At 43.1% G+C, this 26218-nt stretch overlaps 2 protein-coding genes across 2 annotated transcripts in view; both read left to right on the top strand.

Annotated features, from left to right (window-relative positions):
• Window positions 1-5946, top strand: part of LOC142437511 (uncharacterized) — a 48876-nt gene extending 42930 nt beyond the window's left edge. The window contains exons 3-5 of the mRNA XM_075540641.1: window positions 3619-3646; window positions 5603-5770; window positions 5908-5946. Of these exons, the coding sequence (XP_075396756.1) occupies window positions 3619-3646; window positions 5603-5770; window positions 5908-5946 (235 nt within the window). The remainder of the gene's footprint in view (window positions 1-3618; window positions 3647-5602; window positions 5771-5907) is intronic.
• Window positions 5947-6395: 449 nt separating this feature from the next.
• TCHH (trichohyalin) lies at window positions 6396-11914 on the top strand. The gene has a single exon (XM_075540632.1). The coding sequence runs from the start codon at window positions 6396-6398 to the stop codon at window positions 10923-10925; it is 4530 nt and encodes a 1509-aa protein (XP_075396747.1). The 3' UTR covers window positions 10926-11914.
• The last annotated feature ends 14304 nt before the right edge of the window (window positions 11915-26218 follow it).

The following is a 26218-nucleotide window of genomic DNA, read 5'->3' as shown; positions in this document are numbered from 1 at the left end:
GTCTTCCTCAAATTATAAACATGAAATCCACTCACTCTAGTCTAGTCAAAGTCTCTTTCAACAAGTCTCAGAACTCTATGAAGTTAAGGCGCTGCTGGTTAAGATGAAGTTACAGAACAAGGAAGCTAAATAACTTAAAATCTATGACCAGTTTAATGACAAAGAAAGACAGAAGCTACCTGCTAGTCTGGTGACAGCCAGGAGTGGGAACACATGAAAATGCTCTTTTGGGGCACCTGTGCCCAGTCACCCTTCATGGCATGACATACGATTAAAGCATCTGCTGACTCTCAGAGGGATAATTACCATCAGAGTAGGAGTGTAATTACAACAAGGATAATCTACGTAGAGAGGAGATAAAAATTAAGAATTATTAATGATGATAATAATTAGCTCTTTTATATCTAAGAATTGCCACATGCTTTACAAGCTGTAATTATGACAGCTCTGAGGAAGGGATTCGTATCTTACAGTTCTTCATTCAACAAAGGGGCAGGAGAGATGGACATAGGCAAAGACAGAGAGGGGTGGAGTACTGCCTCCTCAGTCAGATGTCCTGTAAGTGGTGAAACTGGAAAGAGGCCCCAGAAGTGCTGACTCCCATGATGCGCACCCTCACGCCAAGCCAGCACCCAAACCCACAGGACTCCCTCCCAGATCAGACGCCCATGTCTAGCTCATGTTCTTCTGACCTGGTGGCCGTGCAAACTGCCAGAATGCAATAAAATGATAGTGCATCAGCAAGGACCTCGTCGAAATAAAGATAGAGTGCTGCCTTCAAAGAACTGAACATCAAATCCAGAAGACACAATCAGGATCTATTAAATTAGAAAAGAGGAAAATTACACATTAATTAGTGCTTGACTGTATGGTCCTGACTATGCATTCTGGGGGAGTTGGTTGTTCTTTTTATTTGGAAGACTATTTTATGCAAGTGTTAGAGAAGACTTGAAGGAATAAATGGCAGAAATGGGATCCTAGGGAATATAGTGCGTGAAAGGAAGCAATTGAAAAACTTTGAACGTTGAGTACATAATTTTTAAAGAAAAGCCTTTTATTTGAAGAGGCACTAATCGAGCTTGCCAAAGAACCTTATTTCTCTCACCATCATCTCAACCATTCTCTTAGAGTGTCCCCAGGTGGCTCACCTTGGGTTCTGGAGAAGTCCAATCAACTAAAGAGGCCATTGGAACTTTCTCTGCCTGATTTCAATTCTCACATTGTCAGTTATTTGCCAAGTCGAGAGCGAGCCTGGTGGAGTGCCACAAAATGTCAAAGCCTCTGCCTTCCTTTTCTAGTTCCTGAGAAGAGATCATGGGAATGGACTTTAAAGAGATAAAAACTAGGAAAGCTCAATGTATTTCTATGTGTATGTATTTGTTTATTTGTGTGGTGTGTGTGTGTGCATGTGTGTTTGTTAATCCAGCAGAATCCCATGTCTAGATTCTAGCAATATGGAAGTATTAAGAAATAGTAATATTAAAGCATATTCATAATATGACATTTTCTCTTTTCCTTCTCTATATAATAAAGAGCCCAAGTCTCAAAGCCAAGTAACAGTATGCTTCAATAACTGAGCCTAAACCCTTGATAGATGAAACAGAAGCACTTGGGTCATTCCTAAGTCAGCCAGTAATGTTCTCTGACTTTCAGTGCCTCTATTTCCAGACTTATAAAAGAAAGATCATGAGACATTTTGTCTATTAAAAAAAAAGATTGGGATCTGCAGATTATAAAACACCCTTCTTTTCTGATGCAACATCATACGTGGAAACCTAGATTTCAAGAATTCCCAGCTGTTAAAAATTAACTGAACCAATTTCCCAGAACTTAATGATTTTCTACATTCTCCAGCATTTACCAATGTTTTTAAATGGGAAATTGTGTCAAACTGCATAACAGGGACTCTGTTTAGAATTGTACTCAACTTTCTTAAATAATGGCACTGTATAATAAAAGAACATTTTGTAGGACCACTTTGCTAGGAAAGTATCAAACCGGGTTTTAGAAAGGAAATCAACAACATTAAAAACCTTTCTGATAATGGTCCAAGAAGAGCAAACAAGAGAAGACTGATCCTCCTAAGTTTTGTAAAAAAAAAAAAGTCATATATTTTCCTTTATATTGTACTGATATTAATTGAGAGAGGGAAAGAAAAGTCATCACTGAATTTAAGATATATCTGTATTCTGAAGAGAAAATAGTTTTTTTTCTGTTACCACGGATGCAATGTCAGGCTACACACACACACACACACACACACACAACACACACACACCCCACTCCCAAGGTTGCTCAGAAGCATCATCCTTTAGGGTTTATCTCCATATTTTTTTGCTTGCTCAACCATGATTTCAGAATTCTTAATGATTTTTTTCTCTTTATTCTCATAAAGCCTACTATTTTATATATATATTATATATATATATTTAAGTTATCATATATATATATATGAGAATTGCATAAAACTCTAAATAGAAGGAGGAAAGAATGCTTCATTCCTCACACTAAGGAGCCACATCAAGTTTATGAACTGATCCCAACATTTGGAACTCTGTAAGGAGTCAGTCAGGAGCCAGATTTGCGACTGCCATCCCCTCTCCTGTTACTCCCACCTTCTTCTTTTCCCCACATCTGGAGGGCTCATGAACTCCATCATCACGTGGACAAGTGTGTAGACAAAGAGAAAGCTATGAGGATTAGAAATTAGAGATCTTCAGATTCCACCAAAGGGTCCTAGAGAGTCACCCCCAAATTCAGAAAAGCAGCAGTCGCCTCTGTTTGGACAAAGGAGGAGACCGAAATGCAGAAATGGTGAGAAGCCACTGAATCATTTCATAGTTGTAATAAACCTACTGTGAACCAAAGTTTCATACAGTCTGAAATGTAAGGTACGAGGAGCTGACGACCAGGAATCAAATCCAGTTCCTAACAATAAAAGCAGCACTGAGGTGTGCAAACCATGGCCTGGATTGAGACAGCCCTGACAAATATAATGGGCTAGAATGACAGGTGACCTTAATGCGCTTCCAGCAGGAGCAGACTCAAGTGTTTAGGCGTCATAATCGTTAGTAATGTGGGATGACTATGTCTACAACAATGCACGACACCAGCTCTTTTTCTCCAGGGGCATTAATATACCAACGACCAAAAAAATTGTGCAAACTTCATTTAGATGTGATATTCCTAAGAATAAATTTTCGCAGATTTTAAGTTTCCTTATTTTTAAAAAATGTTTGCTAAGGAGATAGTCCTCATTCTACAAGAAAACCATTCTAAATCCCAAAAACACAAATGTGGAAAGTTCCCCAAGTGCCTTTTTACATAAGAAACTAAACCAATTCCTTTTCCTCTGTCCTAGAGTGTTTCCAGCAGGAGTCTTGAGCAGTTCTCCATGGGCTGAGAAATTAATTGGTTCTGATTAGTTGATGTCAGTGCTTCTGCTTAAACCCAACGTACATCTTTTATAAAAGCAATGGCTTAGATAGTAGTTATTCGTTATGAAACCATCATCAACGACGATTCTGAGCATCACATTTCTTTGTCTTATTTAATTTTATAATCTTGAATGAAAGAAAATTAAGAGATTCTTTCAAATGTTCTCCACTTTCGTGTTAGGTGGGGCCGATACCCTAACTGTCGGGAGGTAAGGGCTGTGGACCTCGTGCCAAATAGCTACGTGAGCAAACAGGGAGATAAACAACAAGGCTCTCATGGAGGCAGAGGTGGGACTGGGCTGGGTTAGAAATGAATCAGGCCAACCCACAGAGTGGGTGTCTCCTTCCGAAGTTGCTCCCCAAGGCACAATTAGAATCCCTATAAAAGGCCCTGCTCTCAGTTACCCGGTACACTTGCCAGCAGTGTCAGTGAGCACTTGGCTTCCTCCTCTGGTGAAGTGGGTAAGTCTCATTTTGTCCAAGTCTTCATCTTCTAGGTAGTGTAGATGTTGAGGGGCAGTTTCTCTGAACCAGAAGGGCTCACACTCTCATAGGTGGGCCTGACACGCGGAGCTCTAGTCCATCTTCTTGTGGTTGAGGCCATTATTCGAGTGGAGCGGAATCGCTTCTCCGTAGGCTCTGAACTCCGAATCCTTTGTACGTCAGGAGTTGGGGTTGGATCATAGGGGACTCTGCTGAGGCTCATCTTCAAAATGAAGTTAAAAGTATGGGGTCTAGCTCAAGACTTTGCCAAGCTTCAGTTCTTTTTATATAGTGGTTCTGCCAAAAAGACACTGTTTTCATCTAGAATAGCATCTAAACATGCCCAGCCAATGAACATTTTTAACCTTGATCTGCTAATGGCGAGGTGCTGTTTTTCACTTTATTTTTAAATGTCAAGATCCAAATGGTATATTTGGGTTTAACAAAAGCTAGCCACAACACCAGTAGTATTCAAGGTTTCCCTGTTTGAATTTGATCTATAAGCTCCAATCAGGAAGGACCCAGCAGATGTTTTTGATATCTGAATATCTGTTATATATTCAATTCATATTCAAAGGCATCTTATATTCAATGGCATATAAGATGGACTCTTTGTTTTCTGAATAGTGTATCTGTGTTTTGACTGAAAAAGAAGAGTTTAATGACAGGACAGGGGACTTACGAGCTATACTTCTAGACCTCTAGTAGACTATAACGTTGGGGAATAATTCGCATGCCCTTCTCATTGTTCTAGTTGGTCCCATATGTTTTGCTACCACATTTCATTGTGCATAGGTTCTGTCTATCTTCAAGATACTCTGAAGCCTTCACTCACACTTTTGGCTTCCACTAAACCTTTTTTGTTCAATATTAGAGGAATCTGTTTGTGAGTAGGACTATATTAAGGTTTCCTTACTACTATGTTCATTGTCTGCTCTGAAAGATAGCGGAAAAGCTGGAAGATTTTTTTAAAAATCAGAAACCTAAACTCAATGTCATTGAGTAAAATCTGATCTCAGCCACCCTGTAGGACAGAATAAGGAGTCTCTGTGGCATAGTGGTTACACATAAGGTTACTAACTGCAAACTCGGCGGTTCAAAACTACCAGCTGCTCTGTGAGAGAAAGATGAGGCTTGCTATTCCTACAAAGAGTTACACTCTCAGAAACCCACAGGGACAATTCTATCCTGTCCCTATAAGGTCACGGAGTCAGAATTCACTTGATGACCATGAGAAAGGGCAGAGTAGAACTGCCCCATAGGGTTTCCAAGACTATATGTCTTTACAGAAAAGCCAATTTCTACATTTTTCTCCTACATAGTGGCTGGTGGGTTTGAACTTTGGACCTCTCAATCACTGAACCACTGAATGATCAGTACTTCTGAGCTGGAAAATGGAGAAGGAAAATGCATAATCTGAATTGAGTAGATAATAGAAAACTGGATAATCAGACAGGGCAGTCTTCAAGATAGTCTGAAGATTATTCCCTGGCTTGAAATTTCTCAGTAGCTCTTCCTTTTCTGCAGTACAATATTTACATATTAAATGTTTGGGAAATGCTTGTTGTAAGCTACTCACTCGTGTAAAACAAGTTATTCAAGAATCTGCCTGAAACAATATGAATGAAATATTCTTAATCGTAGACACAGGATGTTGACTCTGGACTATTTTATTGTTTTAGGTTTACGTGAACTTTAAGAAAGAAAGAAAAATGTCTCCACTTCTGAGAAACATCTTTAACATCACTGACATTTTCAACCAGTATGCCTCCAGTGGTCGTGACGGGGCAGCTCTGAGCAAGAGGGACTTAAAGGGACTCCTTGAAAGGGAATTTGGAGATGTCCTCCGGGTAAGAGCCAACCAGAGAGAGCAATGTCTAGTCATGCCGACCTATGAAATCTCCTCTCAGGAGATTAGAACAATGTGTAGGGACTTTCTATTCACTTTACACCATGACCGATCTACACTACATCCTCCATTCCAAAGGCACTTAATTGTCATGCCGGGAACTATGGAAGTTATTAGCAAATATTTGATGTACTTACTGGCAATGTGAATAAACTATTCATGGGTAGTTATCACAAAAGATATTAAATCAAATTACACTTGGAAGGATTTTAAATTTAATTCCAAATTTGAAGAATTTAAATCAACCTGTTTCCTAGTAAAATCATGTTACCATAAATATTTTGGTCTGTTTTCAAACACACCATTCAAATCAGAATATTTCACATAGAAATGGCTGCAGCAACTCTTCATAAAATAGCTATTGTATTTCTCTTATCCACCCAAGATAATTTGTCTTCTTTGGGTCCGCACTAAAATGCAAGAATTTCCAGCAAACGAAAGCTTTAAAATGAAATGTCCCCATTTTTTACACGGGGGAAACAAGGACATGACCTAGAACGGTCATGTATCTGATTGTGGGGTTGAAATGTGTTCGGGTTTGTTTGTGGTTTACGTGTAAATGAGACATGGTAATGTTTTCTCTTTTTGCACAGAAACCTCGTGATCCCGAGACAGTCGATCTGGTCCTGGGACTTCTGGATCGAGACCACGATGAGCTCATCAATTTCAATGAGTATCTCCTGTTAACTTTCAAGGTGGCTCAGGCTTGTTACTATGCTCTCTACCAGGCCACGGAGCTTGAGGGAGAGCAGGGGGCAAAGTACGAGGGCGAGGGGATTCGCAGGAAAGATCACAGGCAAGAAGCCCAAAGCAGAGCTGACGCCCCAGACAGGGTTCGCGAAGATGAGCGCAGGCAGAAGCGGCAGGAGAGGGAGCTCGCTGCTGAAGAGCTGCAGCGAGAGAGGCTGGAGAGACGCGAGCAACAAGACCTGAGACGCCGCGACCAGGTGCAGGGGCTGCAGAGCCGCGGCCTGCGCGAGCGCGAGGAGCGCCGCGCGGAGGAAGAGCAACTGCAGAGGCGCCGAGGCCGCGAGTTGGAGGAGTCTTCGCAGCAGGAGCGGCAGCAGCGCGAGCAGTTCGAGCTGCAGGAGGAGGAGGAGAAGTTGCAAGGGCGGAAGAGGCAGGAACTGAGGAGGGAGGTCCCAGAAGCGGAGCCCGAGCAGAGGCGAGAGCGACGCGAGCTGCGCGAGAGGGCGCGCGTGGCGGACGCGCAGCTGGAAAGGCGCGAACAGCTCCGGGGCCTGGAGGAGGAAGAGCAGCTGCGAAAGCAGGAACTAAGGAAGGAGCGTCGGGAGGAGGCGTCAGAGCAAAGCAGGGAGAGGAAGGAGCAGCGGGGCCGCGGGGCCGAGGAGGCGCGGCTGCAGAGAGAGAGCGGCGAGCTGGAAGAGCGCCGCCGGCAAAGGCGGGACGGAGGCGAGCTCCGCGAGGAGGAGGAGCTGCCGCCGCGGCGGCAGAGGCGCGGGCGGGAGGAGGGGCGGGGCCTGGCCCGCGACCCCGCCCAGGCCCGCGGCCCGGAGTGGCAGTGGCAGCTGGAGAGCGAGGCGGACGGCCGGCAGAACAAAGTCTACTCCAGGCCCGGCAGGCAGGAGGAAGCGCGGCGCCTGGAGCGCGAGCCGCGGCTAAGGGAGGAGCGGGAGGATGACGCCCAGCGACGGGTCCGGCCCGGGCAGCTCCGGGAAGAGCGGCAGCGGCGGCAGGAGGAGGAGGAGCCGCGCCGCCAGCAACTGGAGAGGGCGCGAGAACGGCGGTTCCGGGAGGAGGATGAGGCACAGCTCCAGCGCCGCGAGCGCGCAGGGCAGTTTCAGGAAGAGGACAACCTGCTAGAAGAAAAGAGGCGACTCCCAGAGGACCAGCGTCGCGACCCCAAAAGGAGATGGCAACTTGAAGACGAAAGCCAGAGACGCGGCCAGGTTCTGTATTCCAAGCCAGCCGAGCGGGAGCAGCTCCGACGGGAGGAGAGGGACCAACAGTCCCGGGAGGAGGCGCTGCTGCAGCAGGAGGAGAAAGAGCTGCGGAGAGGGGAACCAGAGAAGAAAAGGCGCCTGGAGCGGGAGAGGCTAGTCCGGGAGGTTGAGCTGCCGCTGGAAGAGGAGGAACAACTTCAGAGGGAAAGGAGGCTCCAGGAGCGAGACAGGCAGTGTAGGGAGGATGAGGACCTTCCGCGCCAGGACAGGAAGCAACCATCCCTGGAAGATCCGCGCCGCGATCTGAAATGGCAGTGGCAAGTAGAAAAAGAAAATGAAGTTCGCAATAACAGGCTTTACGCCAAACGCGGAGCAAATGAAGAAAAAGTGCGTCAGTTGGAGGATTCCCAACTGCGAGGAAGACAATTCCAGCAGGATGCCCTGGAAGGGGAGGGCGCTCTCCTGGAGCAAGAGCGCGGGTGGAGGCAGCAGCGCGACAGGCAATTTCAAACTGAAGAACTGGAAGGCGAGCAGCGAGTGGAAGCGAAAAGGCTGCTAAGAGAGGAAATAGAAGAGAAGAGAGGCCTTCAGGAAGCAGATAGTCGGCTCCCTGAAAACTTCCAGCAGTCCCGGGATAGAGGATTCCAGGAGGAGGAGCAGCTGCGCCGCCAGCAGCGCGACAGGCAATTCCAGGAGGAAGAGCTGCTGCGCCAGGAACTCGAGGAGCAGCAGCTGCGCCGCCAGCAGCGCGACAGGCAATTCCAGGAGGAAGAGGTGCGCCGCCAGCAGCGCGACAGGCAATTCCAGGAGGAAGAGCAGCTGCGCCAGGAACACGGAGAGGAACCGCTGCGCCGCCAGCAGCGCGACAGGCAATTCCGGGAGGAAGTACAGCTGCGCCGCCAGCAGCGGGGCAGAGAATTCCAGGAGGAAGAGCTGCGCCGCCAGCAGCGGGACACAGAATTCCAGGAGGAAGAGCTGCGCCGCCAGCAGCGGGGCAGAGAATTCCAGGAGGAAGAGCAGCTGAGCCGCCGCCAACAGCGCGACAGGCAATTCCAGGAGGAAGAGCAGCTGAGCCGCCAGCAGCGCGACAGGCGATTCCAGGAGGAAGAGCTGCGCCGCCAGCAGCGGGACACAGAATTCCAGGAGGAAGAGCTGCGCCGCCAGCAGCGCGACAGGCAATTCCAGGAGGAAGAGCAGCTGCGCAGGGAACGCGGAGAGGAACCGCTGCGCCGCCAGCAGCGCGACAGGCAATTCCAGGAGGAAGAGCTGCGCCGCCAGCAGCGCGACAGGCAATTCCAGGAGGAAGAGCAACTGCGCCAGGAACGCGGAGAGCAGCAGCTGCGCCGCCAGCAGCGCGACAGGCAATTCCAGGAGGAAGAACTGCGCCGCCAGCAGCGTGACAGGCAATTCCAGGAGGAAGAACTGCGCCGCCAGCAGCGTGACAGGCAATTCCAGGAGGAAGAACTGCGCCGCCAGCAGCCGGACAGGCAATTCCAGGAGGAAGAGCAGCTCAGCCGCCAGCAGCGGGACACAGAATTCCAGGAGGAAGAACTGCGCCGCCAGCAGCGTGACAGGCAATTCCAGGAGGAAGAACTGCGCCGCCAGCAGCGTGACAGGCAATTCCAGGAGGAAGAACTGCGCCGCCAGCAGCGTGACAGGCAATTCCAGGAGGAAGAACTGCTCCGCCAGCAGCGAGACAGGCAATTCCAGGAGGAAGAACTGCGCCGCCAGCAGCGGGACACAGAATTCCAGGAGGAAGAGCTGCGCCGCCAGCAGCGAGACAGGCAATTCCAGGAGGAAGAGCAACTGCGCCAGGAACGCGGAGAGCAGCAGCTGCGCCGCCAGCAGCGCGACAGGCAATTCCAGGAGGAAGAACTGCGCCGCCAGCAGCGTGACAGGCAATTCCAGGAGGAAGAGCTGCGCCGCCAGCAGCGCGACAGGGAATTCCAGGAAGAAGAGCAGCTGAGCCGCCGCCAACAGCGCGACAGGCAATTCCAAGAGGAAGAGCAGCTCAGCCGCCAGCAGCGCGACAGGGAATTCCAGGAAGAAGAGCAGCTGCGCCAGGAACGCGGAGAGGAACCGCTCATCCGCCAGCAGCGGGACAGAGAATTCCAGGAGGAAGAGCAGCTGCGCCAGGAACGCGGAGACCAGCAGCTGCGCCGCCAGCAGAGCGACAGGCAATTCCAGGAGGAAGAGCTGCGCCGCCAGCAGCGAGACAGAGAATTCCAGGAGGAAGAGCTGCGCCGCCAGCAGCGCGACAGGGAATTCCAGGAAGAAGAGCAGCTGAGCCGCCGCCAACAGCGCGACAGGCAATTCCAAGAGGAAGAGCAGCTCAGCCGCCAGCAGCGCGACAGGGAATTCCAGGAAGAAGAGCAGCTGCGCCGCCAGCAGCGCGACAGGCAATTCCAGGAGGAAGAGCTGCGCCGCCAGCAGCGAGACAGAGAATTCCAGGAGGAAGAGCTGCGCCGCCAGCAGCGCGACAGGGAATTCCAGGAAGAAGAGCAGCTGAACCGCCGCCAACAGCGCGACAGGCAATTCCAAGAGGAAGAGCAGCTCAGCCGCCAGCAGCGCGACAGGGAATTCCAGGAAGAAGAGCAGCTGCGCCGCCAGCAGCGCGACAGAGATTTCCAGGAACTGCGCCTGGAACGCGGAGAGGAACAGCTCATCCGCCAGCAGCGCGACAGGCAGTTGCGGGAGGAAGTACAGCTGCGCCAGGAACGCGAGGAACAGGTGCGAGGAGAACTCCAGGAGGAGGAGCAGCAGCGCCGTCAGCTGAGAGATCGAAAGTTCCGCGAGGAAGAGCGGCTGCGCCGGGAGCTTGAGGGGCAGCGGTTGCGCCGTCAGGAGCTCGAGCAGCAGCTCCGCCAGGAGCGCGACCGACAATTCCGTGAGAATCGACAGCTCCGCCAGGAACGGCAGAGAGAACAACTGAGACTTGAAGAACAGGATGAGCAGAAGCGCCGGCAAGAGCGAGATAGGCAGTACCGGGCTGAGGATCGATTTGTCGAGGATAAGAGGCGTCGCCAGGCACCAGAATTGCTGCAAGAAGAAGAGCAGAGACGCCGCCGTCAAGAAGAGGAGAGGAAATTCCGGGAGGAAGACCAGGGCAAGCGTCAATTCGTCAATCCCCCAGTGCGCTCTAGCCCTCTCTATGAGTACATTCAAGAGCAGAGATCTCAATACCGCCCTTGAGAAATGCTGTCAGTTTGCTGACATCTGCCAACGCCTGAAGCAAAGAAAAATAAGAAAAGCTCAGTACCAAAGGATGACTGAAATGTTTCTGGTTGCGGGGAAATTCTGTTAGAATGTGTCTGCAAAATCCTTAATTACATGTACTCCTTCTGCCTTTTATTAGTTCTTAACTAGCTCTTCATTGAAAGATGCCTTTCTCTTTGGTGCAAATGTGGTCACTTAATGAGTTCTGTTTGAGGAACATGTTAACTTATTGCTTTCCAAAGTAACAGGAATAATGATTTGAGATTCAAAGAAACAGGCTATTCTTGTTAATGAATGCTCCATTTGTGGAGATTTAGAATTTCAAAATTATATTTTTTATATTCAAGTTGATTTTTTCCCTTGGGCCTGAGTTACATTAATCTTTGCTTCCAATTAGCTTCTCATCCAAGCTGGTATAATTAGGACACATTATGTAAAGTGCCTTTTTACAACCACCCTTAAATTTAGTACACAGAGGAAGTAATTTTTGGAGAAAAACTCCTATAAACTCAGCCCATAATTGGGAAATGTTTCTTAGGAATACGGTTTGATTAAAGACTGAATTTGTTGTGTGGTGTTTTCCCCCCTAATTCTTAACTGCATGACACTAAAAAACTCAGGAAGCAAAAGCCAAGTGTTTCTCAAGCCCAGAACTCAAATATTAAGATGGTGTCTGCTGTAATCTTTAGTGTTCACTTTTCTTCCCCCAACTTGTGATGGGTTTGAGAATATTATTACCTTTGTTAGTTTTCGCTGAGAAGGGACCTCAGGATCCTATAAACATTTGTCTTTTTCTAGGGCCACTAGGGATCACAGAAAGTATGTTGAGAGGAGAAGGGAGAGAATGTGTTAGCACCTGGACAAGTTCCTAGAAGCCCTTGAACAAGACCTTTAGCCCACAACCCTTTATACTGCCTTAGAAACATTCCTGTTGAAATAATTGGACTGTATGAAAAAATAAATGATTGGCAAACAATTTCTTTTGTCTGTTTTAACTATGCGTCAAATCATAACTTAAGATTTAATGGTGTGGAGACTGACATATTCTCATTCACTTAGGATATTTTGTTACTATTATCAGTGTTCAAATATTTTTAAAAATCCTATATTTTCCCCAACTGTATTACCCAGGTTAGGGTTAATCTTATATTAGTTACTTACATCTTCAAACTGGGATTCTCTTTCCTTGTGTTTCATTCTTGACCCCAAACTTTGAGATGACTTTTGGGTACGGGGGTTGGGGTGGGGGAAATGACTCACCGACCATGGCAAATGATGATGTCCCCAAGGTTTGTTAATATTTCCTTCTGAGTATGCAATGGCTTCTTGGTCTATGTCCAGCGAGTTATTGGTTAAAAATTTTTCTGAAAGCCCAGTTCAACAGTATAGAAATTACAGAGGACCTGTCAGTTAACCCATGAGGTGACTCAAGTCAAGCAGAACACTCCTGTGCCATCTGGAGTGATTGAAGACTACATTTGCTATTTACAGCTTGGTAACTAGGAATAAGTCCTAATAGGACCCTAATTTATAATTGTGAGGGGTTAAAAGATACCCAGGGTTACTCAACACTTTGATCAATAGTGGAGGCAAGGAAGCCAAACCTATAGCTGTCGGTTATCATTCTAATAGGATGGTATTTTCGTAGGGCAAACCATCCTTGTTCTCACTTTGATGCAATTAGCAGAGCCCAGTAGAGACACAACCAGGAATCTTCCTATCTTGGGACCCATCTCCTTAAAATGATCTCTAATTACAATTCTCTTAAAGTTCATTTTGCCTTCCTGAAGGATATTTCTAGACACTCTAGAAGAGTTTCACTGGCTTTCCCCAGAAATCTTTCAACGGATGCTACTTTCAGAGTATCCTTAGAAAGGCAGCCCCAGGACACTCCTGAAATACACACTCATCAATTAAGCTATATTCAACAATAATAATTGTAATAAAAACAATCAAAACCCTGCAGAGTTCTTGTAGCCCTTTACAAGATCAGAAAAGAGCCAATTTCCAAAGAACAAAGTATTCTTTCATCACAATTATAATAACATGTAGTTTAAAAATAAAACTGTGTCAGCCAACCCGTGCCCTCTGGCTCTTCTTTGAGCCGTTCTGGCAGAAGAACTTGGAGGCCAACCTTCCTACTGCTCCACCAAGTGTGGGCAGGACCTTGAGGCTATTGAGTAACTGTCTGCTTAACTATAAATTGTGAGCTCTATAAACATCACCTTGGCAGATGCTACCTAATGGGGTTCAAAATTCTTCCCGTTTAAAAGCCCATCTCTCTATAAGGTGAGGTCATGTTGCTGAAAAAACTCCATCTATATTGTGATGATCTTTGTTCTCCAATACTGCTCAAGCAGATCTTGGCTGCCCAAATCTTTTTTATAATTATTATTATTATTAAATTTGCCTTAATTTCTACAGTGTAGTGAAAAGAATGTTGCAATGAATCAGACAATGGGACTTATTCTTTCATTAATTTAACAAATATTTCGTTTTTATAAAATGGAGAAAAGTTCATTTGCCAGTCCTGCCCTCAAGGGGAAGACTATTATATGTTAGGGAGGGATACTTTGATCACTTGCTAGGGTAGGAGCCCTCTTGCCAAGAAATATCTCCTTGAATAATAAATGCCTTTTAAGGAGGATGCATTTGTGTAGCTACAGGCTTTGTTCAGTTGATGCGGTGTACAAGTTTTGCACCAGAACTAAATTGTTTGAGACAGCAGAGTCTGGGCAAAGTGTAAGGCAATGAGCAGAAGAAAACAGACGATGTATAGCATTAGCTTCCTGTAGTTGCGGAAGTGCCATCTTCTAATCCTGGAGGCAGGAGTCTGAAACGGGTCTCATTACGCTAAAATCAGGACTTCTGCAGGACTTCTTTCCTCTCTGGAGGTCTTTGCCTTTGCCTGGTTCTAGAAGCTGTCATAATCCTTGGCTCCTAGCTTTCTTAGCTTCCTTTGTCTTCAAAGCCAGCTATGGGATAACAAATTCTCACTTCTCACTCTGACCTCTTTTCTGCTGCCCTCTTCAATTTATAAGGACTTGGTGATTACATTGGACTTACCAAATAATATCAAGAGAATCTATCTTTTTGGTTTGGGGGTTGTTTTTTTTGTTTGGTTGTTTGTTTGTTGTTTTGTTGTTTTTTTTTTTGGCCTACTCTTTCATCCAAGTTAATGTGTGCCTTCCCTTTGGTTAGTGATTTGACCTCTCCTTTACCCTTCTACCCATACTTTCAGACTTTCGTAAAGACCCTATAGGACAGAGTAGAACGACCCCTGTGAGTTTCCAGGGTTGTAGCTCTTTATGGGAGTAGAAAGCCTTGTCTTTCTCTCAGAGAGTGGCTGGTGGTTTTGAATTGTTGACCTTGTGGTTAGGAACCCAATGTGTAACCTGACAGGGCTCCTAAATCTGTCCTTACTTTGCCATTGATCATCTTTGTAGTTTAAGGATTAGGTCCATATTGATTTTGATTTTGTGTATGATGTGAGATATGGCTCCTATTTGATTCCAGCAGATGGATATTCAGTCTTGCCAGCACCGTTTATTAAAGAGACTATATCCTTCTCATTTAATAATTTTTGGTCTTTGGCCAAAGATCAACTACCCATAGGTGGATGGTCAACAAATATTTATTGAACTTCTGCTATGTGTCAGGCATTGTTATAGCCAATGTACTTACAAGACAGGCAATATACTGATCTATACAGACTGGGTTCCTATTCTTTCCAGCCTATATTCTACTCATTGTGATTTGTTCCTTCATTTTATTATCTCTGTGTCCTTCTGCAAAATGCTTAAGCTTTCAAGGCCTGCCTCCATTTTGCATATTTCAGATTATGAAGGTAAAACAGATATAACCATTTCCCCTCTGATTTATGCAGTCATGTTGGTGTTACCAGTATAGTGACTTATGAGGCCATCTTACCCCCTGTGATGCCATCTTACCTCCTTCTGTACCTGATCATACAAAATCCTTAGTGATGTGTCTTATAAATTTTAATAATAGAATAATATGTGATAAATATAGTTGTAAGTTGCTTAAATATAATATTTCTTAGAATAAATAAATACTAACAAAATGGATTTGTAAAATCTCTTTTCATTGAACCACATTAGTTTAAAAAATTATTAGTAACTGAATGGAGAATCCTTTAAAGTTTTCCCCTTTTCTTTTAATGATTGCTCATTCTCAGAAAAAGTATTGATACATGGTTGTTATATATGGTTCTGATATATGATTGATAGTTCACAGTACTACTTACCACAATATTGTAGTGAAAACATCACAAATTTTTACAAAATACTGGCATCGGTCTGGTGGGGTTTGATCAAGCATAAGGTAACCAAGAGGAATCATTGAGAGCCAAATGAAGGTCAAACATGACAGTAGGACAGGAAGAAAGTAAAACAGAGGAAAGAACTAGTAGGCAAAACTCATGTATAGAGATTAAATATAGGCACAGGCATATGTTAATTATATAACAACGGGGCTATAGGTCGATGTACATATGTTTATATGTTAATTATTAAGATAGCAAATGGACTTTGGGACTTTACTCAAGTCCTCCCTCAACACGAGAACACTTTGTTCTGATATCCTGGCATTCTTTGATGCTCACCTTCCCAACACGATCGCTGAAGTCAAAATGGGTGCATAAGCAAATATGGTGAAGAAAGCTGATGGTGCCTGGCTATTAAAAGATATAGCACCTGGGGTCTTAAAGGTTTGAAGATAAGCAAGCAGCCATCTAGCAGGGAAGCAACAAAGTCCACATGGAAGAATCAAACCAGCCTATATGATCACAAGGTGTCAATGGGATCAGGTGTCAGGTATCAGAAGACCCCAAACAAACAACCATATTGATGGGAACAAGTCGGGTAGGAGTGGAGACCCAAAACCCATCTGTAGACAATTGGATATCCCCTCACAATAGGGTCACAAGGAAGGGACTAGTAAGCCAGGGTGCAGTATAGCACTGACAAAACACACAACATTCCTCTAGTTCTTTAATGCTTCCCCACACACACACTATCATGACCCCAGTTTTACCTTACAAATCCAGCTACACTGGAGCATGTACACTGGTACAGATAAGAGCTCTCAACACACAGAATGCAGGACAGATAAACCCCTAAGGGACAGTAATGGGAGTAGCAATACAATGAGGGGAGGGAAAAGGTGGAGGGATAAGGGGGAGAAAGGTGGAAACAATTGCAATGATCAATGTGTAGCACTCCCCATCCTCCCATGAGGACAAACAGAAATGTGGGTCAAAGGAGATAGTGGATGGTGTAAGATATGAAAATAATAATTTATAATTTATCAGCAGTTCACAAGGGTGGGAAGGTGGGAGAGGGAGGGAAAAAAAACAAAAGAGAGGAGCTGATACCAAGGGCTCAGATAGAAAGAAAATATTTCGAAAATGATGGTGGCGACATATATACAAATGTGCTTGATAAAATTGATGTACTAATTGTTATAAGAGCTGTAAGATCCCCCAATAAAATAATTTATAAAAAAACAAATAGGCATCAGTATCATCTCAGCCCACATAGCAGAGTTCACATCTTTATAGCACATGCAGATGAAATCATTTAATGTAAAGAATCATTGTAATTCGATAATAATCACAGCTCTGACTAGAGTTCAGTGCTCTCTGGTGCCTTCAAGTCCTTTTGGACTCTCTAGAGCCCTATATACAAGAGAACCAAATGTGGCCCTGCCTGCTGTCACCTTCACAATTATTGCTATATTTGAGCCCATTGTTGCACTTACTGTGTCAGTTCATCTTATTGGAGGTCTTCCTCTTTCACTGACCCTCCACTTTACCAAGGATGATGTCCTTCACCTGTGACCAGTCCCTCCTGATAACGTGTCCAAAGTATGTGAGAGAAGTTTCACCATTCTTGCTTCTAAGAAGCATTCTGGTTTACGTCTTCAAAGAAATTGTTTGTTCTTCTAGCCGTCCACAGTAATTTGAGTATTCTTTGTCAGCGTCCTAATTCAAAGATATCGATTCTTTGTTGGCCCTCTTTATTCTAACTTTCTCATGTACATGAGGCAATGGCAAATACCATAGCTTGGGTCAGGCGCACCTTAGTCCTCAGTGACATCGCTGCTCTTCCACACTTTAACACCGTCTTGTGAAGCAGATTTGTCCACTGTAATTCATCGTTTGATTCCTTGACTACTGCTTCCATGAGCATTAATTGTAGAACCAAGGAAAATGAAATATTTGATCATTTTCATCGTTTCTCCGTTTATTATGATGCTGTTTATTGGTCCCATTGTGAGTATTTTTGTTCCTTAGAACAAAAGTATATTAGCATCAAGTTTTAGCCTTGTAAGTACATTGATTCCTGTAAGATGGGCTTATAACACTTTCAGTTGTTATAACTCATTACAGGGATATTTTTGTAAAAATAAAATTCAGCTGAAACATTACCCCCCAAAATTATAAAGCATCATTTTGATGTCAGCACCTCTGACAGTGTCCCCTGATAGTCTTCACCCACAGCCATGGTGCCATTGGATTAATGAATTTTACATAAGCATCTAAGATTCCCGTTCTTTTCAGAGGAGAAAACAAAGTCCTAACATATGGTCTCATTCAAACTGAAATGTCTTTGACCCTTGGTTCAGTATGAACTCACCCCTGCTACATCTTCTGCACTAATTACATGTTGCTAATATTTGCGGTCAGTCACAGTAATTATGAGTTTGTTCACCAAGTGTATCATGACTGTAATCTGCTGAAGACTATCTGCAATGCAATGTTTAATAAGCACATGTTTCCCTTATTAGCAAGAGTTGACAGTCACACACAATTACTTAAAACAAATCCAAAATATAAATTTTAGAGTAGGTTATCATTTTTTGAACCCTAGAGTCTCACCCGGCAATAACTTGATGTGCAAAATAATAGTTTCGACTTCTATTTGCCATCACTCTCCTAAAAAAAGGAAAACATTTTCTGCAAGGTAAATTCTAAAGTCCTCCATGTTTAATTTAAGACTTTCCATACATTCCTGCTCAGAGGGACTGTATGGAAGAGAAAATACAATGGGGCGGGGGGGGGAGTTTAACAATGACAAGTGTGATCTCAGTCCTACCTTGTAAAGCCCACTAGACCAGTGTACATACAGCACCACAGACAAGAGCTTTCAATTTATAGAACTCAGGAGAGACAAAGCCCCTCAGAAACAGTCATGGGAGTAGCTATTCCTGGAGGGAAGGGAGAGAGAAAGGGGGGTGGGTGTTGAATGGATAGCAATGATGGCTGGATAAGCCCCCTCAAGGAGGCTGAATACCAGGAAAGTGGATGAAGGGATAGATCGAGCAGTGTAAGATATGTATAAACAATAATAACAATACATAATATATTAAGGATTTGTGGGAGTGACAGGGTGGGAGAGGGAGTGGGGGCAAAGGAGCTGATATAAAAGGGCTCAAGAAGAAAGATAATGCTTAGAAATTGATGATGTCAACATTTGTACATGCCCACTTGATATAATGGATGTCTGGATTGTTATGAAGTGCTCAGTGTTATGATATATGTAAGATTCCTCAATAAATGATTTATTAAATTTTAAAAAGACTCTTTACAATCTAGCTCCAATTTACCTTTGAAGCTTAGACCATCCGATTACCCCAGAACAAGCCATGTATTCACCCTGGACTAGTCTATTTGTTGCTAGGCTGCCTTATGCTTGTCCTTACTCCAAAGATTTACTGATATAACTTTACCTATTTTGAATGCCTCTCTTTCTCCTATACAGCTAGACAATTTCTACTCAGTTTATAAGTCCTACATTCTCCTGGTATTGTTCCTAATCATTTTGACACACAATGGTATCTCTCTTCATTGAGATTCTTAGATACTATCTTTACTATTCACTAATGGATTACAGTATTCTGCTTCAGTTTCCTTTAAACCTGCTTTATCTTTTCAACTAGATTATAAATTGAAAATAGAGACTATAAAATGCTTGGTAAAGGAGAGGGGCAGTGAAAGAGAGAAGGCCCTCATTGAGATGGATTGACACAATTGCTGCAACAACGGCTCAAACTCAGGAACAATTGTGAGGATGATGTGGGACCAAGCAGTGTGTCATTCTAATGTCATAGGTTCCCTATGGATTGTAACCAACTTGATGGCACCTAACAACAACAACATAATTTAAATAGAGGCTACCATTTTATTTTGTATATTCCTTCCACTTGAAACTATAAGCAGTAAAGCTCTATAAAATTCTGATGAAATATGTGGAGTCTGTCTAGAAAAATACACATACAAAATTTTGTCTTGAATTTCAGAAAGTTCTTAGTTCCTATAAAGATTTTTTAAATTTTATGCTGAGAAATCTAGCTCAAAGAGCAGTGAGAATTAAGTGCATAATGTAGGGAGATATTAAATCATTATTTGTTAAATGAATTGTGTTAGTCTGGGTGGACTAGAGAAACAAATCCACGGACACACATATGTGTATAAGAAAGAGTTTTATATACAAGAGGAATTGAACATTGAGAAAACATCCCAACCCAGTCCAGTTCAGGGCCGTAAGTCTGATAATAGCCCTTATGTCTGATACCAATCTATAAAGTCCTCTTCACACTCATGAAGCACATGCAATGAAGCCAAATGCAGGATGATCACAAGTCTTTGGGGCCAGTGGCATTGCTAGCATCTCAGTACTGGCAGGAGTCTCTCTGTGGCTTTTCCAGTTTCTGAGATCTGGTTGTGACCATGTGTTTTTGTCTTCTGCAATGTCTCCCGTCTGAGGAGGAAGCCTGAGATTTCCTAGAATTCTCAGGAGAAGGCCATGCCCACATAGAAGTCTCACTGGCTATCTCCAGATTGACAGCCTAGACCCCACCCCCCCACTCTTAATTCTTAAATTGACACCAGATTAGGTGACTACCACATGAATGAATTAATGAATGATCATTGATACCATCTGGATAATTACACATCCTTTAGAAGACCATTTTCTTCCTCCTAAGTACTTAGAAGGTAAGTACTCAGTGAATCTTTATATATGATTGATACATTCCTTTTGCAGTGCACATCATTTACCACCAGATTTTTTTGGGGGGGGGGGAGAGATGAGTATCACTTAAAATATTAATGTATTTAAATAAAGTACAGAGAAAAACATGTCTAGAATATATCAGTCTTTGTTTTGAATGCAATTCCCCTTCTTCATCCTTACTAGAAAGATTTTGTGCTATAACTTTTAAAGCCATACAGATAAAAGTGCTAGACTATGGACTTAAAATGAGTGTGTAAATATTTTTAATCAGTATTACTTGAAAAATAAAATCTAACAACCACAAAAAATTGTTAAAATCTGAAAATAATTATTGTCTCTGTGTCATGCATTTGTTAGACACTGAGAATAAAATATGAAATGGGATAGGTTTTATAACAATAAAATGTGTTACACATGTACCCAAGCAATAGATGCTCCCTCTCAAGGCCCATAGGATGTGTCTATGTATCCAGTTTATGAAAGCGAAGGGTCTCTGGTGGCATGGGGTGGGGGGTATGCGTTGGGTTACTAACCACAAGATCAGCATTCAACTCCACAAGTTCTCCTCCCATAAAGATTTACAGCCTCCTAAATCCAAAAAGGCATTTCTATTCTGTCCTATAGGGCCACTATGAGTCAGAATTTATTTGATGGCCATAGGTTTGGGGGATTTTAATTGGGGGGGGTTAGTAAAATCAACTACCATTTCTATAGCTGGTCATTCAAAAAATAATTATAGTTCTGACCATCCATAATGCCACAAGGAGGATTGGATCCAATGCCATCGTGTAAGTTTTCCTTGACATAGTAGTTATACATTGGGCTACTAACCACAGGTCAGTATTTCAAAACCACCAGCCACTTCTTGGGAGAAAGACAGGTTATTCTAAAGGTTCAGAAACCCAGAGGCAGTTCTACTGTGCCAGAGGGGTCGCTATGAGTTGGAATCAACTAAATGGCAGTGAGTTTGGATATACTAAATATATCCTATTCAGTTTTCCCAGATGGAATGCACACTGAATCATAGTAAAATTTTAAGATATTCTTCATCAACAAGTGCAGGCTTCTGAATCCAAAGCTGAGCAAAGTTGAAAGAAGTGGGAGGTGCTAAGGGTAATACACCAAGACCTTCGCACCTGAGCCAATAGAGAGTGTTGTGAGGATGCTATCTCCTTTCTTCACTCATAAACTCTTCTCCTCAATTTAAGGCCAGCCATTAAAATGGATTTGTGTTTGAAGACTGGTCAGAGTGACAAGTCAAACTTACATAACAATACTTTCACTGTGCTTTAAGATCATTTCAGCCAGCAGGAAATTCAAAGGGCATACACAAGATCAAGTATATGATGGTGTAAATGGAAACAGCTCCCCAGTTCCTAGAAGGTATAACTATAGTGTGAGGGTTTCTACAGCCCTGGAAGAATGAGATCTCTATCAGACCAAAGGACCCCAGATCCTGAGACCATGGTCTCTTGTCACTTTTAGGCTAGAAGAGAGGGGGTAAAAAATAATATATGGATAGATATATACAGCATGAAGGAATATAACAGTTAATTAGTTCATACAGCGGTACAGAGGGCTCACTTCAACTCACTTCCCTGAAACAGTTAATATACTAGAAGTTCTTCGACTCATGAGCGCTCCTCCGTTCAAGGTCAAGAAAGCACACAGCTGAGTCTTCCATAGAGTAATACAGGCAGTCTGGCTACAGGCAACAAACATCAGGGTGGGTCACCAACGGTCAGCCAGATGAGAGGATCCAACAGTCCCAAGCTCAAGTGAAGCATACACCCTGAAATGATGTATACGCCAGTTGCATGGCGAAGCAGGTCTCAAAGGAACATCAAGCTCTAGTGACACAATCCATGGGTTGGGTGTCCCACAGGCAGTGTAGCTCACAAGTTGAGCCAGAGAAGTAGCTAAGGCAGTTGCACACTGGTCCAGCCACCAGAGAGTAAGGGAGAGAGGTGGGGAATCACTGAGTCATTTATCTCTTTGTCCTCCAATCAAACTGGGACCTTATTAATCCCACATGTTCTTATTGGCCAGGGTATCACAATAAACCTACCTATTACAGATGTTAAAACAGAAGTTGGGCAATGTTCCAGCAGTACCAATGAAAGGCACATTACCAGCTGCCAACTAGATATGAGGCAGGATAGTGATAGAAGAAATAGAGAGAAGAGAGTATATCTGAGAGATATTTGAGAATTAGAATCAACAGAAGTTGGTGCTATGTTAAAAGGGACAAATGAATGATGATATTTCAGGTGAACAGGAATATTACTGATGTAGAAATCCAAGGTAATATTAAGGTTGTAGTGATGGGAGATGATGACAAGTGTAGTTTTACTTACTAAGAGTTGGAGATGCTTTTGAAGTTTCCAGGAAGCATATATAGTTTGCAGCTGGTTATATGAGTCTGAAACTCAGGCAAGAAATTTAAATTGATACATAAATAGGAATATCAACCTATTGTGTTGTTATGTTTGAGTCTATTGTTGTAGCCATTTTTATCAAGTCATTTTTTCCAGTGTCATCCTCTTTTTCTACTTTACAAAGCATGATGTCTTTTCCTGGAAAGTCATCCTGGTAACATATCCAAAGTGCCTAAGACAAAGTGTCACCATCTTTGTCTCTAAGCCACATTCTGGCTGTACTCCATCCAAGGAAGACTAGTTCATTCTTCTGGCAGTCCATGATAATTTAATAGTCTTCCTTAACACCATAGTTCAAATACGTCTTCTCTGGTCATCCTTATTTTTTGTCCAAGCATCCACATGCATCTGAGGTAAGCGAATATACCAGGGCTTCAGTCAGGCACACCATAGTCTTCAAAGTGAAAACTTTGCTTTGTAACACTTTAAAGAAGTTTTGTGCAGCAGATGTGTCCAATGCAGTATGTTGTTTGATTTCTCAATCCAGCACTTTATACTGCTCAGTCACATGACTACATAAGTCACCTGATCCCTAGACTACTGCTTTCACGAGTACTGACTGTGGATCCTAGTAAAATTAAATCCTAGCAACTTCAATCTTTTCTTCGCTTAACATGTTTTCTATTGGTCTAGATGTATTTTGGTTTACTTTACATTGAGTTGCAATTCATATCGAAGGCTGTAGGCTCTTTGGCCTTCATTGGGAAGGTCTTCAACTCATCCTAACTTTCATCAAGCAAGGTTATATCATTTGCATGTCACTGGTTATTAACAAACCTTCCTTCAATCCTAGCACCTCCTTCTTTTTCAAGTCGAGCTTCTCAGAGTTTTTGAAAAGCACACAGATTGAATGAGTGCAATGAAAGGAAACAACCTTGAGACGCACTTTCTTCCCTGACTTTTAAGCCCTTTTTCAATTGAAAGGACTACCTCTTGGCCTATGTCCAGGTTCCACGTGAATATAATGAGGTGCTCTGGAACCCCATACGTTACAGTGTTATTAATAGCTTTTTGTTGATTAAGTGCAAATATAAGGAGGAATAAACTAATAAAGGGAGGGATAAATTAACATAGCTAGCTTGTTGAGACAATAACCAAGGCTAGGATTCAGAAAGAGGGACTCTGGTGTAATGGAAATAAAACATGGATGTAGATAGAGGCAAGTAAGTTTTAGTGTGGTACAAGAAAATTTAAGAATCCTGGTCTGATATTATTTAGTTTTTTTATTTGGCTTTTTTTTAAATGAAGGACTAGGTCATCTTCTAGGAGTGAGAAGAGAGATAGAGGGAGTCAAATGGTTACAGAGACTAGAGGTGGTTTAAAATACTGTCAGATTAAATATTACAATACAATAATAAATATTGCATTAAAACTATTTTCTTGGGTATTGCTGTGATACTGGCAGTAATGCCACCAGTATTTCTAAGACCAGCAGGGTCACTCAAGGTGAACCTGTTTCTGTGGAGCTTTGAGACTGAGAGCAGATTAGGATGAAGGGATCAACTGTGCACTTCTGAGGGATTAGCCACTGAAAATATTAAGACTAGCAGAGGAGCATCATCTGATATAGCGCTGAAAGAGAGCCTCTCTAGCTGGAAGACACTTAACATATGATTGGGGAGGAAGGGCTTCCAACTCCGACTAGAGTTGACCGTGATAAGGCGGATGGAGTAAAGCTTTCAGGACCTTTCTTTACTGATGGGGCATGGCAAAAAGAGGAGAAACAGCTGCAAAATTCATTATTGATTGTGAAGTTTAAAACTGGAAATCATCAAAATGAAAAAGTAATGCATAAGGCATTAGTGAGCTGAAGTGGATGGGTATTGGCCATTTTGGATCAGACAACCATATGATTTACTATCTACGGAATGATAAAAACAAAAGGAATGGTGTCACACTCATGAACAAAAAGAGTTTTCATGAACTATGATAAGATTTCTTGTTATCTGTAATAATATAATGTCTATAGGCCTACAATGAAGTCCTGTTAATACAACTACTATTCTAATTTAGGCACAAACCGCCAAAGCTAGTAATGAAGAAGTTAAAGAAATTTAGATGACAGCTACCTGACCAACTGACTGGAAGAAGATCCACATTTGTACCAATTCCAGAGAAAGGTGATCCAACAGAACTCAGAAATTATTGAACAGTATCATTAAGTATCATATGTAAATATAACTTTGCCAAAGATAATTAAACAACAGTTTCAGCAATACATTAATGAGGAAATTCATTCTGGAGTCAAAAGGGGACATAAAGTAGAGGATATAATTGCTGATATCAAATGGATCTAGGCTAAAAGCAAAGAATACCAGAAAAAGGTTTACTGTGTGCATATGTGAAATCCGTACATGAAACAAAAGGCAGCCACTCAAACAGAACAAGGGAACACTGTATGGTTTAAAATCAGCAAAGGTATGCATCCGTGTTGTATTTTTTTCCACCAAACTTATTCAATCTGTACGTATAATCCAAGAAGCTGAATTTAATGAAGAAGAACGAGGTATCAAGATGAGAGGAAGGCTCATTAACAATCAGTGATATCCAGGAGACCCAACCATGTTTGATGAAAGGTAGGAGGACTTGAACACCTTGCTGATGGACATCAAAGACGACAGCCTTTGGTATAGTCGATTTATAAGGGTATAATCAAGCGAAAGAAAACAAAATTCTTCACAAATAGACCAATAGAAAAAAATTATTATGAACAAAGAAAACATTGAAGTTGTCAAGATGTAATTTTCCTTAGATCCACAAGCACCTCTCAAAAAGTAAAGACATCAAAAGATGCATTTTACTAGGCCCCAGTGTTGAACTCCTGAAAGTCTTCAAGAGCAAAGATGGCACTCGGGGGATATCATGCTTGGGAAAGTCGAGGGTCAGCAAAAAAGTGGAAAACTTACCAGGATTGACACCGTGACTGCACTGATAGGCTCAAACATAATAATTATCAGGATGACAAAGGACCAGACGTGTTTCATTGTGGTACTCAGGATTGCGTATGAGTCAGAGCTAGCATAAGGGCACCTGACAACAGCAGAAACACTGCGTGCAGAGAAGTGTTCAAGAGCCGCATGTCCCCTGCGGCTACCATGTTAGACAGTGTAAATACATAAGGTTCTGCTGAGAGATGCTGTTCCATAAAAAGCTGTCAACTTGTTTTTTCAATTGTCTTATTCTACTGAAATTTTTATTTCAGGAATTATTTTTCATCTAATAAGCACTTGTTTAAAATTGTCTACTTTTAGAGCCTCCTAAACTGTTTCATGCAAGTTCCCTGAATATCATCCTTTTTTTAACTCATTTTATGGAGGGCTCCTACAACTCTGATCACAACCCATACATCCATCCATCGTGTCAAGCACATATGTACATTTGTTGCCATCATCATTCTCAAAACATTTGCTTTCTACTGGAGTCCTTGGTATCAGCTCCCCATTTCCCCCCTCCTTCTCCACCCTCCCCTCCCTTATGAACCCTTAATAATTTATAAATTATTATTATTTTGTCATATCTTACACTGTATCCCTTCACCAATTTTTCTGTTGTCCATTTCCCAGGGAGGGGGTTATATGTAGATCCTTGCAATTGGTTCCCCCTTTCTACCCCGCCACCTTCCCTCCACCCTCTTGGGATAGCCACTCTCCATAATGGTCCTGAAGGGATCATCTCTCCTGAATTCCTGTGTTTCCAGTTCCTATCTGTATCGGTGTACACACTCCGGTCTAGCCACATTTGTAGGGTAGAATTGCCATCACTATAGTGGGGAGGCATGGGGGAAGCTTTTAAG

This window comes from Tenrec ecaudatus, chromosome 1, assembly GCF_050624435.1.
Source record: "Tenrec ecaudatus isolate mTenEca1 chromosome 1, mTenEca1.hap1, whole genome shotgun sequence".
NCBI lineage: Eukaryota > Metazoa > Chordata > Mammalia > Afrosoricida > Tenrecidae > Tenrec > Tenrec ecaudatus.
This window is presented reverse-complemented; position numbering and strand designations above follow the sequence as displayed.

What these genes read in the sequence shown, in the direction of transcription:
- TCHH (XM_075540632.1), top strand. Translation starts at nt 6,396, where the DNA reads ATGGTAATGTTTTCTCTTTTTGCACAGAAACCTCGTGATCCCGAGACA.